This window comes from Bombina bombina, chromosome 3, assembly GCF_027579735.1.
Source record: "Bombina bombina isolate aBomBom1 chromosome 3, aBomBom1.pri, whole genome shotgun sequence".
NCBI lineage: Eukaryota > Metazoa > Chordata > Amphibia > Anura > Bombinatoridae > Bombina > Bombina bombina.
Genome location: NC_069501.1, coordinates 1,163,384,470 through 1,163,408,395, shown reverse-complemented (window position 1 = coordinate 1,163,408,395; position 23,926 = coordinate 1,163,384,470). Strand labels below are relative to the sequence as shown.

Below are 23,926 nucleotides of genomic sequence, written 5' to 3'. Positions count from 1 at the left end.
AGACCATTATTTAGGCTCGTAAGTCTGTATCTAGAAGCATTTACCATAAGATATGGTGTAAATATCTCTTTTGGTGTGAATCCAAGGGCTACTCATGGAGTAGCGTTAGGACTCCTAGAATTTTGTCTTTTCTCCAAGAAAGTTTGGAGAAAGGGTTTATCGATAGGTTCCCTAAAGGGTCAAATATCGGCCTTATCTATTTTGTTACACAAACGTCTGGCGGATGTCCCAGATGTACAATCTGTTTGTCAGGCCTGGGTTCAAACTCCCAGTCCTCCATGGAGTCTGAATTTAGTTCTCTAAGTTCTTCAAGGGGTTCCGTTTTGAGCCTATGCATTCCTTAGATATTAAGTTGTTATTATCCTGGAATTTCTTTTTTCTTGTTGCTCTTTCTTCTGCTCGTAGAGTGCCAGAGCTCTAGCAATAGCAGTATGAGTCCCCTTACCTTATTTTACGTTCAGATAAGGTAGTTTTAAGTACTAAATTAGGATTTCTTCCTAAGGTTGTTTCTGATTGGAATATTAATCGGGAGATTGTTGTTCCTTCCTTGTGTCTTAATCCTTCTTCTCAGAAGAATTGACTTCTGCACAATTTGGACGTAGTCCGCCCTTTAAAATTTTATCTGCAGGTGACTAAGGATTTTCATCAGTCTTCTTCTGTGTTTGTGTTTTTCTCAGGAAAACGTAAGGGACAGAAAGCTACGGCTACTTTTCTTTCTTTTTGGCTGAAGAGTTTCATACGGTTTGCATATGAGACTGCTGAACAGCAGCCTCCAGAGAGAGTTACGGCTCATTCCATGAGGGCCGTCGCTTCCTCATGGACATTCAAGAATGAAGCTTCTGTGGAACAGAGTTGCAAGGATGCAACTTGGTTATTTCTTCACATTTTTTCAAAGTTCTATAAATTTGTCACTTTTGCTTCGGCTGAGGCCGCTTTTGGGAGCAAGGTTCTTCAAGCAGTGGTGCCTTCTGTTTAGGTTCCCTGTCTTGTCCCTCCTGTATCATCTGTGTACTCTAGCTTGGGTATTGAATCCCATTAGTAATTAAGATGATCCGTGGACTCATCGTGTCATTAAAAAGAAAAGAAAATGTATGCTTACCTGATAAATTTATTTATTTTTTGACACGATGAATCCACGGCCCGCCCAGTTTTTGTAAGACAGGTTGTTGGTTATTATAAACTTCAGACACCTCTGGACCTTGGTTTTTTTCCTTTCTATTCTTAACTTCGGTCCAATGACTGGAGTGGGAGGGAAGGGAGAAGCTAATTAACAGCTTTGCTGTGGTGCTTTTTGCCTCCTCCTGCTGACCAGGAGGTGAATATCCTATTAGTAATTAAGATGATCCGTGGACTCATTGTGTCAAAAAAAAATTAAATTTATCAGGTAAGCATAAATTTTCTTTTTTACAATTTTAAGTGTTTACATAAATGACTAGTTAGCTGGTCTCTTATAGACCCTTTGATGTAGGTAAAACCAGTGAAACATAGTAGTCATATTTGCGACCCTAGAGGGTCTAATGACAGAACTTATTTTTGTAACTGTAACAGTAATTTATAAACTTGTTTTTTTATCAGTGGGTAAGCACCGCTTGTAGTAATAAACTATAGATGAGCTTAGTGTATGAAAAGTATGGTCTCTAAAGGACTTATAGTCATAAGAATAGTCATAAAGGTCTGCTAACCTGATTTAGGTAATTGAGCTTATGATTCTACATAGTAGGAGGAGGATCTATAAAATCTTGGGCCCAATTCAACAAATATCTCATGTAGAAGACAACAAATGATAAATACAGTCACTCTTGGACCTTGAAACATACTAATATATTTGAAAGCTATGTTAAATGGGATAGATATACATCCCAGACTATACAGGGCCACTCTGGAACCTAGATAAGGATATATAACTGGAGGAGCGATACGCTGCAGAATCTGTTGGCGCTCTACAAATAACCGATAATATTAAAAAATAATAATATAATGTTATTTATGGTCTCTCTTGGTCCTCTGGAGAAGTAAGTGGGAAAAGAGTATATAAAACTAAACAGCCTCCAGTAGCAGTTAAATGTGAATAAACATTTAGAGAAGTATCTTAATGTTGAATTGTTGCATTATAGAAATTCTATGTTATGGCAGATTACAGACCACTGATATATTTTAAATGATTGTGACAGCCCACAAAACAAAACTATGTATAGCTACAAAGAGTTAGAGAGCTGCGATATGCTAAGAGCATGACACAGAAACATAAATAAAATGGCAACACTGATCATACTGGTTCTAAATCACCTGTTTTCAAATATATACTCTCCCTTGGATATAGGGACCATCTTTGGGTTGGTGAGTGGATTGCCAAAAATGTGCCTACTCGTAATTAGGTTATTTGTGACAAGGTTTATATAGTGATACCGTTAATATACATTCCATAAAACAAAACTATGTACCATGAAACCTCACCATGTATTGTGCAGTGTTAGTGAAAACTAATCTATGGTAGTCAAGCAAGATAGTGTATATCTCTAAATAGGTGACAATAAAAAGGTTCCATGCCTGAGTATTCATTGATGGGGAATGTACATAAGCAAAGTGTTGGTGCCAATAAGGTTGATTGTTTTGTTGTTAGGAGACTGTCCATAATTCTGAAAATGACCACTTACCTTTAGCACTAATGAAATGCAAGGCATTTGTAATGTTGTGGTGCACTGGGGACCGTAGCTTAAAGATATAGTAGGTTGTGGTGTAGAAATAGGAGAAGGATTTTACACCTACTGTTCTGGGAGTAATTAGGGATCCTGACTGTTATGTTACAATTCTTTCTTATCCCTCAAAGATTTGCAATTAAAACAAATGGTATAGCCTTATAAATACATTATGCAGCTTAACTCTCATCAAAGATCCGTCAATTATATCTAGGTATATGAAAAGGATAAGTGAAATTAGCAATAGACATGTACTTTCCTTTGTGCCTGAACTCAGCCTGACCGATCAGGCAGGAGTCCTCATATATGGCTTAGGCATAGTGAGTTAAAAAATACTTTAACTCCCCTAGCATGTTGAATGTTTCCTGGGATGCACACATGTGCTTGTAGTAACTATGAAAAGTCTTTGGAAACTAGGTCTATACCAGCAACATATTATACAATGCTATCGGTATACGGGCTAAACCATATGCAGCGTATGCGAAGTGCACAACTTAAAGTATATCCTATAGGGCAAATGCATGCAGATAACATCGTAAAATAGGATCCCTTGAACAGAAAGAACAAATACAAACAAGACAAAACCAGAAACTGTATACAGTATAGTCCTCATCACGTTAGCCTTTAGCTGGTAAAAGCCTCATCCCACTGCGATTTGGATGACAGAATATTGAAAATACATCAGGGTCTTTAAACAAAGATAAAGAATGTTCCCAAGGGTCACCCAATCATTCAAAAGATCAGTCTTTTAGGGTGACTCTTCTAGCCCCGGGGTTTTGAATATAATTCCGGTGAGGTCTGCAAAGCTCTGGCTTGTAATAACTGCGAACCGCAATGCAGCAGAAAATGCCACTGGTACGGGAGCTAAATGGCAGGGGTTGCTCAGGCAGTTCTCCAGGGGATCGGCCCATTCCCTCCGAAGAATAGCCGAGGACAGACTGCTCTCAATCGTCAACTTGTGGTAAGCTGATGCGGAGTCTGCTGATTTATTAGCGGTTGGTATGGGAGCTTCTCGCCCACCATGAGTGTCCACAGTTAGTGTGATCGCATTTAGGTCTCTTTGACAGTGTGCTGATGCTCCCCTTCATTGTGTCTTTGGTATTAGGGCACAGGATTGTTGCGTGTATAATGGTCTCATCGGCACAAATCTGGTCACTGGTATATGGGGTTGGCTCAAACTCAAGAGTGCTTGATAGCGGGTCCTCCATCTCTCTCCCTTGTACAAGTAGGATCAGATTGTTAAAGCTATGCTGCATTTGTTGTTCGAGGTTGGCAAAAAGGGTGCATAACGGCTCTAGCGCTGCTTGAGAATCCTCTTTATTAAGAGAAGCCATACTAAGCTTAATTACCTCCGTGCTCAGGTGGGGAGGGGGGGTCTGATGGTATTCTAGGTAGGCCACAGCCTAATGTCACGTCAGCCTAGCTCTGTTCTTGGAGATCGTTGATATAGCAATACTTATATGGATCTGTTCAGCTTGGATTTATAAATCTGTTGATAGAATCGTTGGAAAGGGATTTTGCAAGATTTAGAAGATATTTGATAGATAATGTAGATCCCTTTCAGAGCTTCAGAGTATGCGTCTTATCATAGCCGCTGCCTAGACACGCCCCCCCCCAGTTTAATGATCCTTTAAATCCTTTTCACATGAAACACCAGTCTGTTGCATTTAAACAATTGGAACAGCAACAGTATTGGAAAAATGCTTGAAACACAGTTAATGTAAATATTTGTAATTGTAAAATATTTGCTTGCTTGTTTTTTAATTGAAAAAATAGTTTTACTAGAGAGTGGTTGACTATTCGTTGTCATTCCAACAGCTTGCTTGGGATTTTTCACCTAAACTAACTGCAAGCAGGCTGAATTCATACACATTCTATTGTCCCTGTGAAGTATCTCTACTAACGGTCATGTCTTGCTATATCAAAGCGAAGAGCTTATAAGGCTACTTAAAGTGTTTTTTTTCTCTATGCTGCTCTATTGGTTATTATGGTCACTAGTTGCATGTGTGATGTGAGGCGAGTAAAGATCTCTTTGAAATGCACAATTATTAATTAATTAATAGTTCCATGAATGGCTTTTATTTAATCTAGGCCTTTATGTACATCTTTATAGTGTGTCACATTGCATTAAACAACTAATTGCTTTGAAATATATTGGACTAAATAACTGTGTGTTATTTTAGGGATTTCGTTCTACTGATATGAAAGCTTGGAGACAGCACTGGAATCACCAGATGTACAAAGCTTTAGAGCATCAGTATCAAATGGGCTTAGAAGCACTTAATGAAAATCTACCAGAAATAAACATTGATTTAACATTTAGGTGAGCAACATTTAATATAATCTATTTTTCATGGGTAAATGGTAAATATCAGATTATTGACTTTATTTTGTTGTTGTTAAATAAAGTAAAGGGAGATTACAGTTTAAACCACCATTTGAAGAAATTCGTGCCAAGTATTACAGGGAGATGAAGAGGTTTATTTCAATTCCAAACCAGTTTAAGGGACTGAGTGAGCCTGGAGAAGAACCAATCTTTTCTGTCATGTCTGAGAGGAATGCAAATGGATTTATAACAGTGTTCAGCAAAGCAGAGGATCTGTTCAGAAGGTTATTTGCTGTCATGGATCGATTTAAGGTTTGTTCAGAATACAAATTGTCATCTTAATTGCCAGAAAATTCTGTAACTGTTACTGAATGCATAGGAGCCCTTTCTTGCATCCTAAGGGTTAAATTTAATTTAAACAGGAAATAGATTAACCTTTTTAAAGGATACGGGAAGATAAATTCCTGATTTAATCTGGTTTAGATTAGCATACAGCATTATGTAGCCAGTTGTAAAGTAAGAAAATGCTTCTAAATTTACCATGTTATAATTGAAGAACCATTAAATAGAGTTCAATTGCATAATCAACAAGTACATAATACAAACACAATAATGCATTTTAAATGAGAAGTATTTTTTTTTCTGAACATCATGGGAAATGTAGTTCCAAAACCTCTGGAGGGCCAAGTTTGAGGATGTCTGGTATACACAGTGAACTCTTGCACATGCTCAGTAGGAGCCGGTGCCTCAGAAAGTGTGTATTTAAAAAGGCTACATAATTTGATAATTCAGGTAAATTGGAAAATCCCTTAAAACGGCATACTCTCTGTGAATTATGAAAGTTTAATTTTGACTTTAGGGTTCCTTTTAAATGATAACACATAGTTAAGAGGCAAACTGAAAATATTACAATTAATCATAATGCTTCTTTTATATATACTTTTGTGTATGTATTTGTGTGTGTATGTATGTATGTATATATATATATATATATGTGTGTATATATATATATATATATATATATATATATATATGTATATATATATATATATATATATGTGTGTGTATATATATATATATATATATATGTATATATATATATATGTGTGTGTGTGTATATATATATATATATATATATATATATATATATATATATGTGAAAAAGGAACTAGATAGAAGCAGTTCCTAATTAGAGCGCTAATAGGTAAGAGAGAGGAGGTTAGGAATAGCCAAAGAGCAGCTAGAGACTGGTATATGCCTTTTTCTTCATAAATGGAAAGAGTCCACAGCTGCATTCATTACTTTTGGGAAATAAGAACCTGGCCACCAGGAGGAGGCAAAGACACCCCAGCCAAAGGCTTAATTACTCATCCCACTTCCCTCATCCCCCAGTCATTCTTTGCCTTTCGTCCCAGGGGGTTTGCAGAGAAGTGTCGAAAGTTTGTTTTCGTCTCTTATGGAGGGTAGTACCCTTCGACATGGGACGGGAGTTTTAAGTAATCCTGTCAGTCTCTCAGTGAGGGCCTGGGTGAAAGTTAGAGTCCGGAGATGCAGGAAGCGTCTCTTTGCGAAACCATCCCGACTCATTTTAACAACTCCATAAGCAATCAGCATTGTCGAACTTATCTTTGCTGCCTGCTTTCTTCCCTCAAGTCCATGGCGGAGGCGAGGCTACTATCCTCCACACCTGAAGGGCCGTGTTCCTGTTCCACGGCGTAGGTTCCGGTAAGATCGTTTCATTTTACTTCTTCATGAACGTACTGTAACTCATTTCTTCCTGCGAACTCACATGAAAAATACAGGGTCTCAGTGGGACTCAGGTTTTTTTTTTTAATCATGTTTGTTATGTGATTCAATCTGCTTATGTTTAGTGTTAACTGGGCTGGTGGCTTTTGGAACATAACAGCCTTTCGAAGTGACACAACCTTATGGTTGGGCGCGCTTTTTTTGGATTGTACGGTTCACCTTGTGACCGGGCGTGTCTACTTTCTGGTCTCCCATTTCTGCATTCCTGACTGTGTGGCGACAGAGAATTCTAGTCTGCTGGTGTCTGGTTCATAGGAGGTGGTGAGTGCCCCAGCCATTGTGGGTGTCAGGTGCCGTTTAAATTGTTTTATATATAGTCCATTTTTTTGGTATCCTTTATCCAGTTATGGAGGATGCTGGTGTTGAGATTATTCAACTTTCTGATTAAGATTATTCGTCCTGTGAAGAATGCGAATTGGCCCCATTGACTCAGGTCAGTCAGTTATGTTCTTTAGGCCGCCCTAAAGTCCCTTGTTCCTTGGGTTCGGGGATTCAAGGGACTGCTGAGCCATCCGCCTCGGGGGTTCTATCCTCCGTGAGGCGAGTTCCCTACCGCTCCCTACTACTACTACACGTGCGGATAACCCAGGTTATGTTTTTCCCGCTGTCAGGGTGCCAGGAATCAGACTGAGACGAGAAGTGCAAAAATAATCACACCTTTATTAATAGCAAAAAATAATAAAAAGTCCACAAGTCAAATAACAAGCCAGGAGTCAAAACCAGAGCTGGTAGTCAGACGAGCCGAGTCAGGAGCCAAAGCGAATAGTCAGACGAGCCGGAATCAGGAACAAGAAAAACAGCAGAGCCAGGAACAAGCCAGGGATCATGAACCAGGAAGGACGTCAGGCAGCCAGGTAATACACAGGAACTCTCACAAACAGGTCTGAGACAACGCAAAGACAAAGCATACTGAATAGAGGCCCTTTAAATAATAAGTGATGACATCACAATTCTGAGACTGCATCCTGTCTCACATGGATGATGCACACCAGTCTGGCCATAAAAGGAAGTGCAGGAAGTGAGCAGCATCCTCCACAATGCACCATAGTCAGGAAGAGAGGCGAGTAAAATGGCTGCCAGCAGCACATGGCAAACACAACAGGGAAAAAACCCTGACACCCGCCTCGGAGGGTGGATTGTTCCCCCCGGAGGTTTGTGGCACGTTTTCGCTTTTACATACTTTTGGCGCTTGCGTGTCTACAAAATCCAGATGTTTATTTGTGATTGTGCTCATGCCCGATTGCACAAGGTCTCTCAGCCACTGGAGGGCATGTGCAGTTCCCTGCGGGTGTAACTGTTCCTGAGTGTTGTGCCTTTTGTTACAGGCGGCTTGCCTTTGTGTCTTACTCAGTCACGTTTTTGAGATGTTGGGGGACCCTATCCTTCTCGGTTATGGGACTCATTAGTCTCCTCCTTCGAATGGCTCACCTCATTAGACATGAGGGGATAAAGTAATCTCCTTTAAGTCTTGTTTTCGAGATCCTTCCCAGTTTTGTTGGAAGAACAAGGTTTTCGTTTCTGTTCTTCTTGGGCGTTAACCCTCGGGTTGCCTGTTATTTTATTTTATCCGGTTAGGATGAATTTTAGTTTCTTTTTCATTTTATGTTTCCTGCAGGAACTTGAAAATCTCTGGGATTGATACTCGCTGTTTGCTTTTATGGAAGTTGTTCGGGACACGTTAGTCCCATGTTTGTCTGTTTTTCTTCTTCCCTCTCTGAGGGTGGATTTAGCCAGCTTGGTAGTTATGACCCTGGTTGCAGGTTGGTCCTGCTTGGGTTCAGATCTTCTGTCTTGCGGTTTATTCAGACACGTGGCGCCTATTATACTTTGCTGGTCAGGTGGGGGTGCCGAGTGCTATTTACGTTACTTATGTTTCTTCTTATTTTTTTTAAATTTTCTGCTAAGCATTCTTAAGAGGACTTGTGGGTCCGTGTGGCTCTCAGGATTGTTTCAGTCCTAAATAGCCGTCTCTCTGGTGACTGAGTCAGTGAATTTTGCTGCGTCACTCTGTTGCTTCCTATACCCTCGAAACCTAGAGTATTCCTTCCCACGTGGTTGGAAATTTAAAGGGTATAGCACCTCTTTCCGCCGGTCGGGCGGTGTTGCGTTAGAAAACTGTCCTTTTTGGACTTGTTCCTTTAGTGGTTCTCTTCTTCATTGAGACCTCTTGGATTGTCCGTTCTAGTGGATTGGGTCGCCTTAGGGGGACTTGAATTCCCTTCGGGAGTTGATTGATCCTTTTTCGGGACATTAGACAGTGAGGTCTTTTTGGTTCCGGTTAGGGGTCCTTCCCCAATGTTGAGAATGCTCTGCATCTCCTTCTTGGGAAGAAGAAGTCCTACTGGTTTTCCACTCATAGGGTTCAGGTATTACCATCCAGGTGGCATCCAAGCCCATGTTTTACTGTCCTCTAATTTTGAATCTGAGGTGATGTGGAGGCTTGATGTTGCTCTATTCGGGTGACTTGTCCTCTCTGTTCCCCTTGTGTATGGAGCTTGTGACTAGCTGAACAGCTAGCTCAGCATTATAATGCTCTGTGGCTACTTTGTACTGTAGCAATCCGACGGTTGCTAGTTCGATCCCCGGCGAGGTCTACTCAGCCTTCCTCCTTTCGAGGTTGATAAAATGAGCAGCGCCTTGTGTCCCTCAAGGGGGATTAGCCACGTTTTTTAAGCACACTCATGTTAATGTTGCTTGGACGCCTGTTGGCTTCAGTGTCCTTTTATGGCCATGGCACTTTGGAGTGTTGGGCTCCTGCAAGGGGTGGTCTCTTCCCTTTGGGTCGGGACTTTTTAAGCCTTCTTGCTCTTTTTATCCGGGTTATTCTGGATTTTTTTCCCTGGGAGGTCTGTTTTTTTTATATCAGACGAGGAGTTGCATTATAGAATATCATCAATATGGTTCATTGTACATACTAAAAAAAAATAAAAAATAAAAACAGAATGTGGTATACACATATACATTAAAACTTAAGTGCAACAGACCGCATTCTTTTAATCAGTGTATTTTTTTCATGTTCCCTCTGGCTGTGATGCTGACCTCTCTTGGGCCATTTATAGAACAATAAGAAGTAGTGTGGGGCTCATATAAGATAGGGGGATATAAATAGCGCAGTAAATCATTGCAGTAATATATGTGGAGAGGGGTTGGGGGGGGGGGGCTGAGACTGCAGCGCAGATCTTTATTTTCAATATGTTTTTGGGTTCATATGCTTTGTTACTGAGGACCAATGGGAGCCACCCAAGCTAACCACCCATCTCAATGACTTCTTAACGATGAGAGAGTGTGAAACTGATATACCCCTGGAACATTTTACATCAATAACAAAAAGAGTGATAACTTTGCTAGGATATGATAAATCAAATAGCAGGAATTATGAATGAAGAATCCTTGTTGTTAAAACTATGAGGGGATAACATTACAGCACGGCTTGCAGTGCAGCCCTTGTCTTGTGGGGCTTAGGGAATGACAGGGGCTTATTGTCTGAACCCAGCTAAAGATTGACATAAATGTTTAGTGCCTAAGCTGTTCTTACATTTTGCGGCTCCGGCCGTAAGCCGCAGGGTCAGGAATGTAGATGTATAAAAACCTGAGCGACATCTTTGGCTTCATGCTCACAGGAATCCCTGTATAAATCATTTAGCTAGGGGCTCTATCTTGTTAACAGGACACTTTATCTTTGCCAGTATGTTGGGTTGTGTTGTCGGCAAGCGTTGTATCTTAACGAGATGTGATTTTAACTATTAATATAACAGGGTAAACATGCATAAAAGGTGTAGAACATTGAGACATAATATTATCTGGGGTTTCACTACTTGTGGCAGTAAATACACTCAGCAAGAGGCAATATCATTGACAACACATTCAGCCACCTCTCGCTATGATTTCAATTTTGAATCTATTTCTAGAACTGAACATTCCGTTTCAATAAACCATTTTAATGTCCGGTATAAAACTATAACTAATAGAGAACAAGGAACAAAATTAACCATTTTAATGTCCGGTGTAAAACTATAACTAATGGAGAACAAGGAGCAGGATTCCAAGTGTACCTTTTAAGAGCTTAGAAGCGGACTTTAAACTATTTAACATATGGGGTAAAGTTCCGGATTATAGAATGCTAACTGACAGTAAACTTTTGCGAATTCTGTAGTAATTCACTGTTCAAAAGGGGCTTCTACAAGTTACCCCTCTCCCTTCTTTGGGATATGTCCATAGCTGCTCATATTGGAGCTGTTCCCATCTGACGTTGCAGAATATCTCCACCATCCAATCTCTCCAATTGTATTTTCCCCGTGTGAAGTATGTTGGTCAGTGGGACTTTTGAATGCCTCTGAAGGTTTGATTGAGGCCACATGCCGCAAGCTTGTGCGAAGATCGTTCATCTTACTTCTGTACTTGTGAGCGCTGTTGTGGCGCCCGTTGTCCTGTTGTTGGGGGGTCCTTCCTGATTTAATAGGCTTCGGCGCGGTGATCAGTCCTGCTGTCTGACAATTCTTGTCTATCCCTCTGAGGGACGCAGTCCCATTTTGACTACTACGTGTTGACAGGGGTCCATATGGTGGTCTAGCAAATTTCTGTATATATGGAGCATCTGATTCAAAGTAGTGACCTCCAGAGTTGAGGCGCTTAAGATCCAGATCTGTTTCATTGGTGAGTTTGCAGTCTAGTTCCAATGTCAGATCCGTTTGCTTTTGTGGTGTATCATAGCAGGGTATAACTATCTGCTGTCTCTTAGATCTTCTGTAAGATTCAATGTCTACTGGCGTATGAGCCGGAAAGTTGGCGCCATAGCTACCAGCATCAGAGGAGTCGCTCCATGGAGTGGTTAGTGCGCTGTTCGAGTACATCTTGTTTATTAAGTAGTCATATGGTGCATTAGCGATTAATTTTTCAAAGAGTCTCTCTAGTTTTGTAAAAGAGAATGTTAGGTGGTGCTGCATCTCCATTTCCCCTATGCCGATCATTGTAAGAGTATAGGGGGTTGAGCTTCCACGCACTATCTGCGATTGCTGAGTCTTTAGTATTTTGTCTGCGTGTTCTGTGGTATCGGGTAATAGTGATCGTTGAAGAGGTTCGGTAAGTCAAACTAAGCCGACAGCACCGATAACCCGGCTCTTCCCGGGGGGGGGGGTGGGGGGGTGGATACCAACTACTAGGCCGCCGCCTTTGGCCTTTCTCCGATCTGAGTCACCAATTTCATATAAAAAGCAAATAATTGTGAATTCCAACCGCAAGTGTCAGATCTGTGTGTCTTTCTATTATGTTGTTCTTGATTTTGCTGTTATAGTTTGATAATCGGCGGATTATCAAAGATTCTGTTGGAGCCTACAGAAAATGCGTCTGACCAGGAACGCTGCACGGACACGCCCCCCCCCCTGGAAAATTGTTTAATCTAAACATTGTGGGGCCCGGGCTTCTTGTCCTGATCTTCCGGTTGCCGAGGGTTTTACTCTGCATTTTCTCTTTGTGGACCCCGCTGTGGGATGTTACCGGACCTTATGATCCTAGGACTGGCCTGGGGGTTTCAGTTTCCGGGGTACTTTGGCTTTGCCCTTGTTCTGGCTGTTCTATTTTACAACTGGACCAGATTTACTGAGAGCCGGGGGCTCCTTGGGCCTTGTCTTGTGCCGGACGATAAGGTTCCCTTGGGACAGCCAACTAATGTGACCTGATGATGGGCTTTCCTGCCTAGCAAACAGAAGGTTTGAGGTTGCTCAACTGTCACTTTTGCGCCTGATATGTGTTCTAGCACGATGGTGTTTTAAGGGGATCTTCCGTGTTGGTCAGTGACGTGGCCTTGTGTCCTCTCGGTTCTTCTACGACTTCCTGTCTTATGGGCAGGGGGTTATCGACGCTCTCCTCTTCAGGGGGCTCTGTGTCCTCCTTACGGAGGTGTGGTTCCTTTTTTTAGGGGCCTCTCCTGTGTTAGGGAGGTTGGAGCAGATGATTTATCTGGTTAGGGGATTGGTCTGCTCATTGAGTTGTTCCTCTCCATCTGGGGAGCTGCTGGCTCCGTATTGAGACTTAGCTGGGTGGCCTTGCTAGAACCTTTGGGTCTATCGCCTGCTCGATTGTCTTTAGAATATAGTGTCTGTGTCCATTCTTCTGCCCTTTTGGGGGCCGGTTTTGGGGCTCCTTTCGATTCCCTTGCTTTCAGATCTGCTGCTGCTTGGGCGAGTCCGGCTCGGTGTAAGATCTGAGATCTGTTCTTCATCCTCAGGTCTTGGGGATGACTGTGGACCTTTTTTAGAGGTTCTGTGCCTCTCCCCCTGTGTGATCTGTGAGCAGGCTTGGCCGCCTGGATTGTCTGGAGAGTGCCTGGATTGTCTGGAGAGTGTCCTCTGTCTGGAGGTTGGGCAATTTGCTATTTCGTTCGACCGCTTCTTCCTTACGGATAGTGTTTTCTCCCTGTCCTCCTACGGATGGCAGCGTGTTACTGGACTCAGACGTTTATTCTGAGTTTGCTACTTGTAATTCTGTTTGCTCAGTCTCTGAGTTCTGATGTTTTGAAGACTTTGTCTTCAACTGTCTGTTCAGTGCTCTTGCACGATGTTTGGGAGATGTTCTTCTCCTTGATGATGCCCGGTTGGTCCTTGTGGGTTGGGCGTCGTCTCCCCTTGTTTCGGGATCCATTCGGTTCTCTGTGGACTTGGCCTTCCTTTGAGGGGGGGTTTTCCTTTATGGATTTTGCTGTACCTTGGGTATCCCTTTGGCTTACCTTTGTTCTCTCCCTTTTGGGGATTTTGGTACTGTACTAGGAAGGGTTGTGTGGGGACCGACTGCTGGGCGACGGTCTCCTAGAGGAATGTTGGCTCAGATCGTCTGCTTGCAGTCTCTAGTTAGGCTTTCGGACTATCTGCGGGTCATTGTCCTTGGGGCCTTTTCCTTCTAGTTTTTTTGTCCAGCTCCGACGTAGCGGGGTTTGGTCGGGTTGTGTGTTTTTTCAGGCCTGGTGCCCTCAGAATGGGCCACCTACTGCACCCTCCCGTTTTTGCATTCTGTGTCCTCTATAGCTTTGGTATTGTTTTCCCCAAAGTAATGAATGCAGCTGTGGACTTTTTCCATTTATGAAGAAAAACTTAAATTATGCTTACCTGATGATAATTTTCTTTTCTTCAGATGGAAAGAGTCCAGAGCTCCCCACCCGTATTTTTTTCTGTGGGGCGTCTTTATTTTTTATTCTTCTGGCACCTTTTCACGTTGGTATTTCTTCTACTGTTCCTTGTTCCTCTACAGAATGACTGGGGGATGAGGGAAGTGGGAGGAGTATTTAAGCCTTTGGCTGGGGTGTCTTTGCCTCCTCCTGGTGGCCAGGTTCTTATATTCCAAAGGTAATAAATGCAGCTGTGGACTCTTTCCATCTGAAGAAAAGAAAATTATCAGGTAAGCATAATTTAAGTTATACCATAAGTAAAAAGAAAGTGAAAACAGAGAGGCTAAAACGGCTATATACAAATATGTAGTATACTCTATTACAGAATTACTATTGCACTACAAAAAGAAGAAGAAAGATAATCCAATATATATATATAATAAAAGATGGATCCTCAACCTATTATCTAAAAATAATGAAACATTTAAATTTAAATTGGACAATCAATAATACAGTATCCTAAGTAGCAATTCATATATAATATGGATACATCAGAGGATACATATAGTAGATACACATATAAAAGTCCTGACACCAATAACCGTAGAAGATCAACGTGACAAAGGATGATCACGTAGGTGAAGTTCCTACTTACAGGAGACCACCTCAATCTGATGAGGTAAGTAAACGGCCAAATTCAATAACCAAAGGCGATATCCAGAAGCCTTATCCCCAAATAGGAACCAGAGGCGATAGCCTTCTTTCCCCACAGGAAGCTGCAGCTGTATATTAGGCAGAATCCACACCTCTTTTAATTCCTTTATGATTCCACCGTGTCTCATCAATACATATAGAGATGAAAGAAAGGGGGGGACACAATACACCAAAGATAGTGAAATACCGTATTTTCTTTCATTATTCAGAGAGAGCATACAATTTTAAACAACTTTTCAATTTACTTATATTATTTAATTTGCTTCCTTCTCTTATTATCTTTTGCTGAACGGTTAACTAGGAAAGCTCAGGAGCAGCAAAGAACCTAGGTTCTAACTGCTGATTAGTGGCTGCATATTTTTATATACCGATTGTGATTGGCTCACCCATGTGTTCAGCTAGAAACCATTAGTTTATTGCTGCTCGTTCAACAAATGATACCAAGAAAATGAAGGAAATTTGATAATAGAAGTAAACTGGAAAGTTGTTCCACCTAAACTATGAAATAATTTTTTTGGGGGTTTCATGTCCCTTTAAGTAATGTGTAACGTTTGAAGATTTTTTCTTTGCTTTATTGCTTGTGGTTTTGATTCTTGCTTGTTCTTTGCATTAAAGGGATACAAAACCGCAACATGTTTTATGTGTGACTCAGACAGAGCATACAATTTAAAAAAATATTCCAATTTACTTCTATTATCAAATTTCTTCATTCCCATGGATATTCTTTGTTGAAGAGATACCTAGATAGCACTACATGGCGGGAAATAGTGCTGCCATCTAGTGCTCTTGTAAATGGATAACATTCTTGCAAGCTTGCTACCATATAGTAATTCAGACACTTGCACGCTCTTTAGCTTATTTCCTGCTTTTCAACAAAAGATACAAAGAGAATTTTTGATTATAGAAGTAAATTAGAAAGTTATTTAAAATTGCAAGTTCTATCTGAATCATAAAAGAGAGCATATTCGGGTTTTATGTCCCTTTAATGTTTTGTGGAAAGGGATAGCACATATCATATATATATATAAATATTGTGTTTACTTTGCACTTATTCATCAGGAATGGGTTGTGTTTGGCCAAGTTGACATAGATGCTCTAATAGACAAATATCTATGCAATGTTCACGACTGGGAAAAAAATTTGAAAGCTTTGAAAATACGCGGAAAAGAAGCAGAACGCCTTCCAAGGTAAAACATTTTTTATGGTATTTTTTTTCTGTATGTGATAATTGTATTTAATGTCTGCACCTCTATTGTACAGCCCAAGAACTGTCAGTGGTTACATACTTGGTGTTTATATCATTTATAATGTAAATTAAATAGCATTTCATTTGTTTCTTTCATATAAAATGATCTGTTGTTAAAAGAAAAATGTTGATTCCTGTAAGTTAATAACCATAACAATATACTGTGTGTGTATATATATATATATATATATATAATGTGTTAAACTGTGAGTTTCGAAGTCCAAAAAGTATGTATATAATTCATGAAAACATATATTTTTTTTCAGCGTTATCAAGGTTGATTGCATGACAATTAATTGCAGTCCTGTGAAGTCTGTTATCGATGACCTTATTCAGAAACTATTTGATTCGCTTCTGATATCCTTAAAGAAATCTATTCAAGGTAGGTTTCATTACTTGTAAAGCTAGTTTGTATCTTTATTTTCTGCCACTAAGGGGTCGATCCGATAAAAATCGTTGCCCGCAAAAGCCGGCGACGCCAATATTTACGCTGGTTTGGTATCACATATACGGCGTAACCTAGAAGTTACGCCCGTATATTTCTACCGTCGCCCGTAGTTTTTTGGGCCATAGGCAGGTATACCAAACCAGCGCAGTTTGGTATGCAATATGCAGCGTAAGGACTTACGTGGCGAAAATGGAGAAATCTTACTCCATTTTCACCTCGCCACAAAAAGCAGCCGTAAGAAGCCTTACGCTGACTATTGGAGCCCCGTAACTCCCTAAACTAACTAGAAAAGAAACCTAACACCTAACGCATGCGCAATGTCTTTCTACCTGTCAACCGCGATCTGCTAAATAAAACCTAACACCTAACGCATGCGCAATGTCTAGCTACCTGTCAACCGCGATCCGCCCCCCCCGAAATCCCTAATAAAGTTATTAACCCCTAAACCGCCGCTCCCGGACCCCGCCGCCATCTACATAAACTAACCCCCTACTGTGAGCCCCTAAAACCGCCGCAATCTACCTTATCTATCGCCTAATGTGAACCCCTAAAACCGCCGCCATCTACCTTATCTATCCCCTAATCTGACCCCTTACACCGCCGCCACCTATATAAAAATTATTAACCACTAATCTAATCCCCCTATACCGCCGCCAGCTATATTAATATTATTAACCCCTAATGTAAGCCCCTTACACCGCCGCCATCTATATTAAAATTATTAACCCCTAATTTAATCTACCTACCCCGCCGCCAGCTATATTATCTATATTAACCTTAAGTATATTATAGTTAATATAGGTATTACATTATATATATTAACTGTATTAACCCTAATTATATTAGGGTTAATATAGTTAATATAGTTACTATAGTATTTATATTAACTATATTAACTCTATCTAACCCTAACACCCCTAACTAAATTTATATTAAATTAATCTAATTCATATTATAAACTAAAATATTCCTATTTAAATCTAAATACTTACCTATAAAATAAACCCTAAGATAGCTACAATATAATTAATAATTACATTGTAGCTATGTTAGGGTTAATATTTATTTTACAGGTAAATTGTTAATTATTTTAACTAGGTCTAATAGCTATTAAATAGTTATTACCTATTTAATATCTACCTAGTTAAAATAATTACCCAATTACCTGTAAAATAAATCCTAACCTAAGTTACAAATACACCTACACTATCAATAAATTAAATAAACTACAAATATCTATCTAAAAATACAATTAAATAAACTAAACTAAATTACAAAAAAAACAAACGCTAAATTACAAAAAATAAAAAAAAGATTACAAGATTTTTAAGCTAATTACACCTATTCTAAGCCCCCTAATAAAATAATAAAGCCCCCCAAAATAAAAAAAAATCCCTGCCCTATTCTAAATTAAAAAAAGTTCAAAGCTCTTTACCTTACCAGCCCTTAAAAGGGCCTTTTGTGGGGCATGCCCCAAAGAATTCAGCTCTTTTGCATTTAAAAACATATACAATACCCCCCCCCATTACAACCCACCACCCACATACCCCTATTCTAAACCCACCCAAACCCCCCTTAAAAAAACCTAACACTACCCCCCTGAAGATCTCCCTACCTTGTCTTCACCACACCGGGCCGAACTCCTCATCCGATTCGGGCGATGTCTTGCTCCAAGCGGCAAAGAAGAATTCTTCCTCCGGCAACGTCTTCCTCCAAGCGGCAAAGAAGAATTCTTCCTCCGGCGACGTCTTCCTCCAAGCGGCAGCAAAGTCTTCTTCCTTCCGGCAGCATCTTCCATGAAGCGGCATCTTCAATCTTCTTTCTTCGCTCCGCCACCGCGGAGCATCCATCCCGGCCAACGACTGAACGACGAATGAGGTACCTTTAAATGACGTCATCCAAGATGGCGTCCGCCGAATTCCGATTGGCTGATAGGATTCTATCAGCCAATCGGAATTAAGTTAGAAAAATCTGATTGGCTGATTGGTTCAGCCAATCGGATTGAACTTGAATCTGATTGGCTGATTCAATCAGCCAATCAGATTTTCTCCAACATTGGTGTGTCCGGTCCACGGCGTCATCCATTACTTGTGGGAAATGTTCTCCCCCACAGGGAAAGGCAAGGAGAGCACACAGCAAGAGCTGCCCATACAGCTCCCCCTCTGGCTCCGCCCCCCAGTCATTCTCCTTGCCGCTCTGAACATCAATCAGGAAATAGTTGTTCCTTCTTTGTGTCCGAATCCAGTTTCAAAGAAGGAACGTTTATTACACAATTTAGATGTTGTTTGTGCTTTAAAGTTCTATTTAGAAGCAACAAAAGATTTTAGACAAACCTCATCCTTGTTTGTCGTTTACTCTGGTAAGAGGAGAGGTCAAAAAGCTACTGCTACCTCTCTCTCTTTCTGGCTGAAAAGCATTATCCGCTTGGCTTATGAGACTGCCGGACGGCAGCCTCCTGACCGTATCACAGCTCACTCTACTAGGGCTGTGGCTTCCACATGGGCCTATAAGAACTAGGCTTCTGTTGACCAGATATGTAAGGCAGCGACTTGGTCTTCTCTGCACACTTTTGCCAAATTCTACAAATTTGATATTTTTGCTTCTTCGGAGGCTGTTTTTGGGAGAAAGGTTTTGCAAGCCGTGGTGCCTTCTGTTTAGGTAACCTGATTTGCTCCCTCCCTTCATCCGTGTCCTAAAGCTTTGGTATTGGTTCCCACAAGTAATGGATGACGCCGTGGACCGGACACACCAATGTTGGAGAAAACAGAATTTATGCTTACCTGATAAATAACTTTCTCCAACGGTGTGTCCGGCCCACGGCCCGCCCTGGTTTTTTTTAATCGGGTTGAAAATGTTTTTCTTTATACACCACAGTCACCACGGCACCCTATAGTTTCTCCTTTTTCTCCTAACCGTCGGTCGAATGACTGGGGGGCGGAGCCAGAGGGGGAGCTGTATGGGCGGCTCTTGCTGTGTGCTCTCCTTGCCTTTCCCTGTGGGGGAGAACATTTCCCACAAGTAATGGATGACGCCGTGGACCGGACACACCGTTGGAGAAAGTAATTTATCAGGTAAGCATAAATTCTGTTTTTCTAACTTAATTCCAATTGGCTGATAGAATCCTATCAGCCAATCGGAATTCGGCGGACGCCATCTTGGATGACGTCATTTAAAGGTACATCATTCGTCGTTCAGTCGTCGGCCAGGATGGATGCTCCGCGGTGGCGGAGCGAAGAAAGAAGATTGAAGATGCCGCTTCATGGAAGATGCAGCCGGAAGGAAGAAGACTTTGCTGCCGCTTGGAGGAAGACGTCGCCGGAGGAAGAATTCTTCTTTGCCGCTTGGAGGAAGACGTTGCCGGAGGAAGAATTCTTCTTTGCCGCTTGGAGCAAGACATCGCCCGAATCGGATGAGGAGTTCGGCCCGGTGTGGTGAAGACAAGGTAGGGAGATCTTCAGGGGGGTAGTGTTAGGCTTTTTTAAGGGGGGTTTGGGTGGGTTTAGAATAGGGGTATGTGGGTGGTGGGTTGTAATGGGGGGGGGGGTATTGTATATGTTTTTAAATGCAAAAGAGCTGAATTCTTTGGGGCATGCCCCACAAAAGGCTCTTTTAAGGGATGGTAAGGTAAAGAGCTTTGAACTTTTTTTAATTTAGAATAGGGCAGGGAATTTTTTTTATTTTGGGGGGCTTTATTATTTTATTAGGGGGCTTAGAATAGGTGTAATTAGCTTAAAAATCTTGTAATCTTTTTTTTATTTTTTGTAATTTAGTGTTTTTTTTTTTGTAATTTAGTTTAGTTTATTTAATTGTATTTTTAGATAGATATTTGTAGTTTATTTAATTTATTGATAGTGTAGGTGTATTTGTAACTTAGGTTAGGATTTATTTTACAGGTAATTGGGTAATTATTTTAACTAGGTAGCTATTAAATAGGTAATAACTATTTAATAGCTATTAGACCTAGTTAAAATAATTAACAATTTACCTGTAAAATAAATATAAACCCTAACATAGCTATAATGTAATTATTAATTATATTGTAGCTATCTTAGGGTTTATTTTATAGGTAAGTATTTAGATTTAAATAGGAATATTTTAATTAATAATATTAATATTAGATTTATTTTAATAAGAGTTTAGTTAGGATGTTAGAGTTAGATAGGGTTATTATACTTTATATATATATATAATATAATAACGATATTAACTATATGAACCCTAATATAATTAGGGTTAATATAGTTAATATATATAATATAATAACTATATTAACTATATTAACCCTAATATAATTAGGGTTAATATAGTTAATATAGCTGTCGGCGGTGTAGGGGGATTAGATTAGGGGTTAATACATTTATTATAGGTGGCCGCGGTGTAGGGGGATGTAGATTGTAGGCAAAAGAGCAGTTTACTTTGTGACAAAGCCCCGCCAAAAGCCCTTTTAAGGGCTGGCAAAAGAGCTGTTACTTTGGGGCATGCCCCGCAAAAAGCCCTTTTAAGGGCTGGCAAAAGAGCTGTTACTTTGGGGCAATGCCACACAAAAAGCCCTTTTCAGGGATATTTGTAGGGTTAGACTTAGGTTTAGTGGTAGGGATAGTTTAGTATTTTAGGGGTTGAATAATTTTAATATAGATGGCGGCGGGGTAGGGGGATTAGATTAGGGGTTAATAATTTTAAAATAGATAGCGGCGGGGTAGGGGCTCACTTTAGGGGGTAGGTAAGGTAGATGGCGGCGGTGTTAGGGGCTCACTTTAGGGGGTTATAGATTTAATATAGCTGGCGCCGGTTTAGGGGTTAATAACTTTATTAGGTAGCGGCGGTTAAGGGGTTAATACATATTTTATTGTTAGGCTAGTGAGGGGGGATAGCGGATAGAGGGTTAGACGTGTCGGGCTATGTTAGGGAGGCGTGTTAGACGTGTCGGGCTATGTTAGGGAGGCGTGTTAGACAGTGCAGGTGATTTAGACTTTAGTCAGGTTTTGTAGGCGCCGGCAGTTTCTAACGTGCCGCAAGTCACTGGCGACGCCAGAAATTTGTACTTGCGCAGATTTCTGGACATCGCTGGTTTGTCAGACTTACGGCACGTTAGCATCTGACGGCGACATATATGGGATAGCTCGAGTTGCGAGCTGAAACTGCGGGCGACGCGGGTTCCCTCGCTTGCGCCGCAAACTGCGATCTATATCGGATCGTTCCCCATGTTGGTAAGTTCAGGGAATTTAAATCTTTATAAATAGTTGTTTAATTTTAATTAAAACGTGAGTCTTTCTTTGCCGTACTAAATTCTTCTATATATTAACTTTGTTGAAGTAGCCGGTGTTATGCCCTTCCTGAATTTGTCATTTTCTTCCCCTGGTGAGAAGGTGAAAGCAAAAGCAAGAATAAGATAAGACAGCTAATGAGTGAGGCAGGTATTGTGTTGAGTGACTGAAGGGAACAAGTGGACAGATAATCACTTGATATTCAGCAATAAAAAAAAGATCAAAGAAGTAAATATATGTAATAAAAGTGCAATATTAAAGGGACAGTGAACACATTTAGATGATGATAATAACAAAGTGTTTAGGTATGCATAGTAAAACAGATTTTCAGTATACATTTTTAATTATTTATTTTACCCTGTTTTCATGTCATTTAGCCCTGAAACTTGCAGATTTTTTTTTTAAATTTCAGAGCTGGAAATTTACACGCTAGACTTATCAAGGCTAACCTTGCCACATATATTTTCTTAATTGGTTTTGGCTGATTACAACTTCAACCTCTAGATAAGGCAAGTGGTGGGTGGAAATTAGCTATAGAATATTGCAAAAAAAAGAAATGTTAATTTGTTTTAAAAAAAATGTAGATTGTATATTTAAATGGACATTAAACCCAACATTTTTTTTTTCAAGGTTCAGAATACAATTTGAAAAAAAGTTTTCAATTTTATTTCTGTTATCAAATTTGCTTCATTCTCATGTTATTATTTGTTGAAGAGATATCTAGGTAGGCAGTGTGCATATGCCTGGAGCACTATATAACAGTAATTAGTGCTGCCATCTAGTGCTCTTGCTAATTTATAACATTCTTGCAAAACTGCTGCCATATAGTACAGCAGACACGTGCACACGCCTGAGCTTACATCCCTGCTTTTCAACAAAGGATAGCAAGAAAACTAAGAAAAATTGATAAAAGAAGGTAATTGGAAAGTTGTTTAGAATTGTATGCTCTATCTGAATCATGAAAGAAGAAAAATGTGTTTTATGTCCCTTTAAGTAACATGTATGTGGCTGCAGCATGCTGAATGGATTTAGCTTGCTGTAGACAAGTTCTACAGAGAATATGGCTGTTAGGTGACAGATTAATGAGTAGCAGTGAGTTTGCTGAATCTGTTCAGGTGCCCAGCGTATACGAAATTGTTAGATTCAATTTAAGTTACTGTTATACAGGAGATAAAAAGCACATACCATAAAAAGTGTAGGAAAACCTTGCTTTACTAGAAAAGACCTCCAAACAGGTGTTGGGTTCATTGAAGCAACTTTTGCTTCCAATACCAGCTATCCCTTTAATGTCTATACATTTTTTTAATAAACTAAGAAACCAATACTTTTGATATGAGTTGTAGTTTTCCATATCCCAGTATGCTGATTAATCGGCTAATTCACATGCTTTGTCATTTTCTCTCTAGCGCACTTGTTTGAAATTGATACATTTGTGACAGAGGGAATGGAAATGCTTTCTAGCCGCCCCCAAACTGTCGAAGAAATTGGTGAAGCTAACATGAAACATGAAAAACTGAAAATCAGAAGGCCAGAGGTACAGATTCATTTTGTTGCTTAATATTCATTTATCCTTCATCTCTCTAGGACAGTGCTTTCCAAACTGTGTGTCGGGACACACTAGTGTGTCGGCAGCAGTGTGTAGGTGTGTCCCTGCTTCAGCACTAATTTTTTTAAATTGTAATTTTTTTACATTTTTTTTTTGGTTTCTGACTTTCCGCCTGCCTGCTACGCAAATCACATGGTTGACACATGATTGATACCTAGGGGGTCACAGATCATCTTAACCTATTGGCGCAGCCCAGTGTGAACTGAAACTATTCCCATTGGCGGCACATTAGCTCCTGACTGCACGTGTAGTCTCCTTAATTGGCTCGTGACTGCATATGTAGTCAGTGAGTGGGACAGCAGTGTGTTTGCAGCACGGTAGTCAATCAGACTCACCAAGCTCTGAGGGCGGCAGCTTAAACGCTAAGCTGAAGTCAGTGGGGTTTTTTTGCAATTAGCTCCCAGTAGTGCATTGCTGCTCCTGCTCTTGATATATGGATAGGAAGTGGAAGCTTAAAAATGCTTGATGATGAAATGCAAGTGTCTTTATCTAATATTCCACCAAATATTCAGAAACTGTGTTCATCCCATCAACCTCATACATCCCATTAAAATAGTAAGTAGTTATTGGTGTTACTAAACTTTTTTTTAATTCTTGCACATACTGTACATGCTATTACTTGTAAATATATTTCGTTATTATATAATTTATGTATGTGTCCGTATCTCTTAAAACAAGTTAGTTTAACTTGCTAGTGCAACTGAATTACTGTGCCGCAAAATGA

At 40.2% G+C, this 23,926-nt stretch overlaps 1 protein-coding gene across 1 annotated transcript in view; it reads left to right on the top strand.

Annotated features, from left to right (window-relative positions):
- DYNC2H1 (dynein cytoplasmic 2 heavy chain 1) overlaps positions 1 to 23,926 on the top strand; it is a 1,178,830-nt gene that overhangs the window by 110,045 nt on the left and 1,044,859 nt on the right. Inside the window, exons 16-20 of the mRNA XM_053705582.1 lie at positions 4,880 to 5,019; positions 5,106 to 5,334; positions 15,698 to 15,825; positions 16,151 to 16,266; positions 23,003 to 23,130. Of these exons, the coding sequence (XP_053561557.1) occupies positions 4,880 to 5,019; positions 5,106 to 5,334; positions 15,698 to 15,825; positions 16,151 to 16,266; positions 23,003 to 23,130 (741 nt within the window). The remainder of the gene's footprint in view (positions 1 to 4,879; positions 5,020 to 5,105; positions 5,335 to 15,697; positions 15,826 to 16,150; positions 16,267 to 23,002; positions 23,131 to 23,926) is intronic.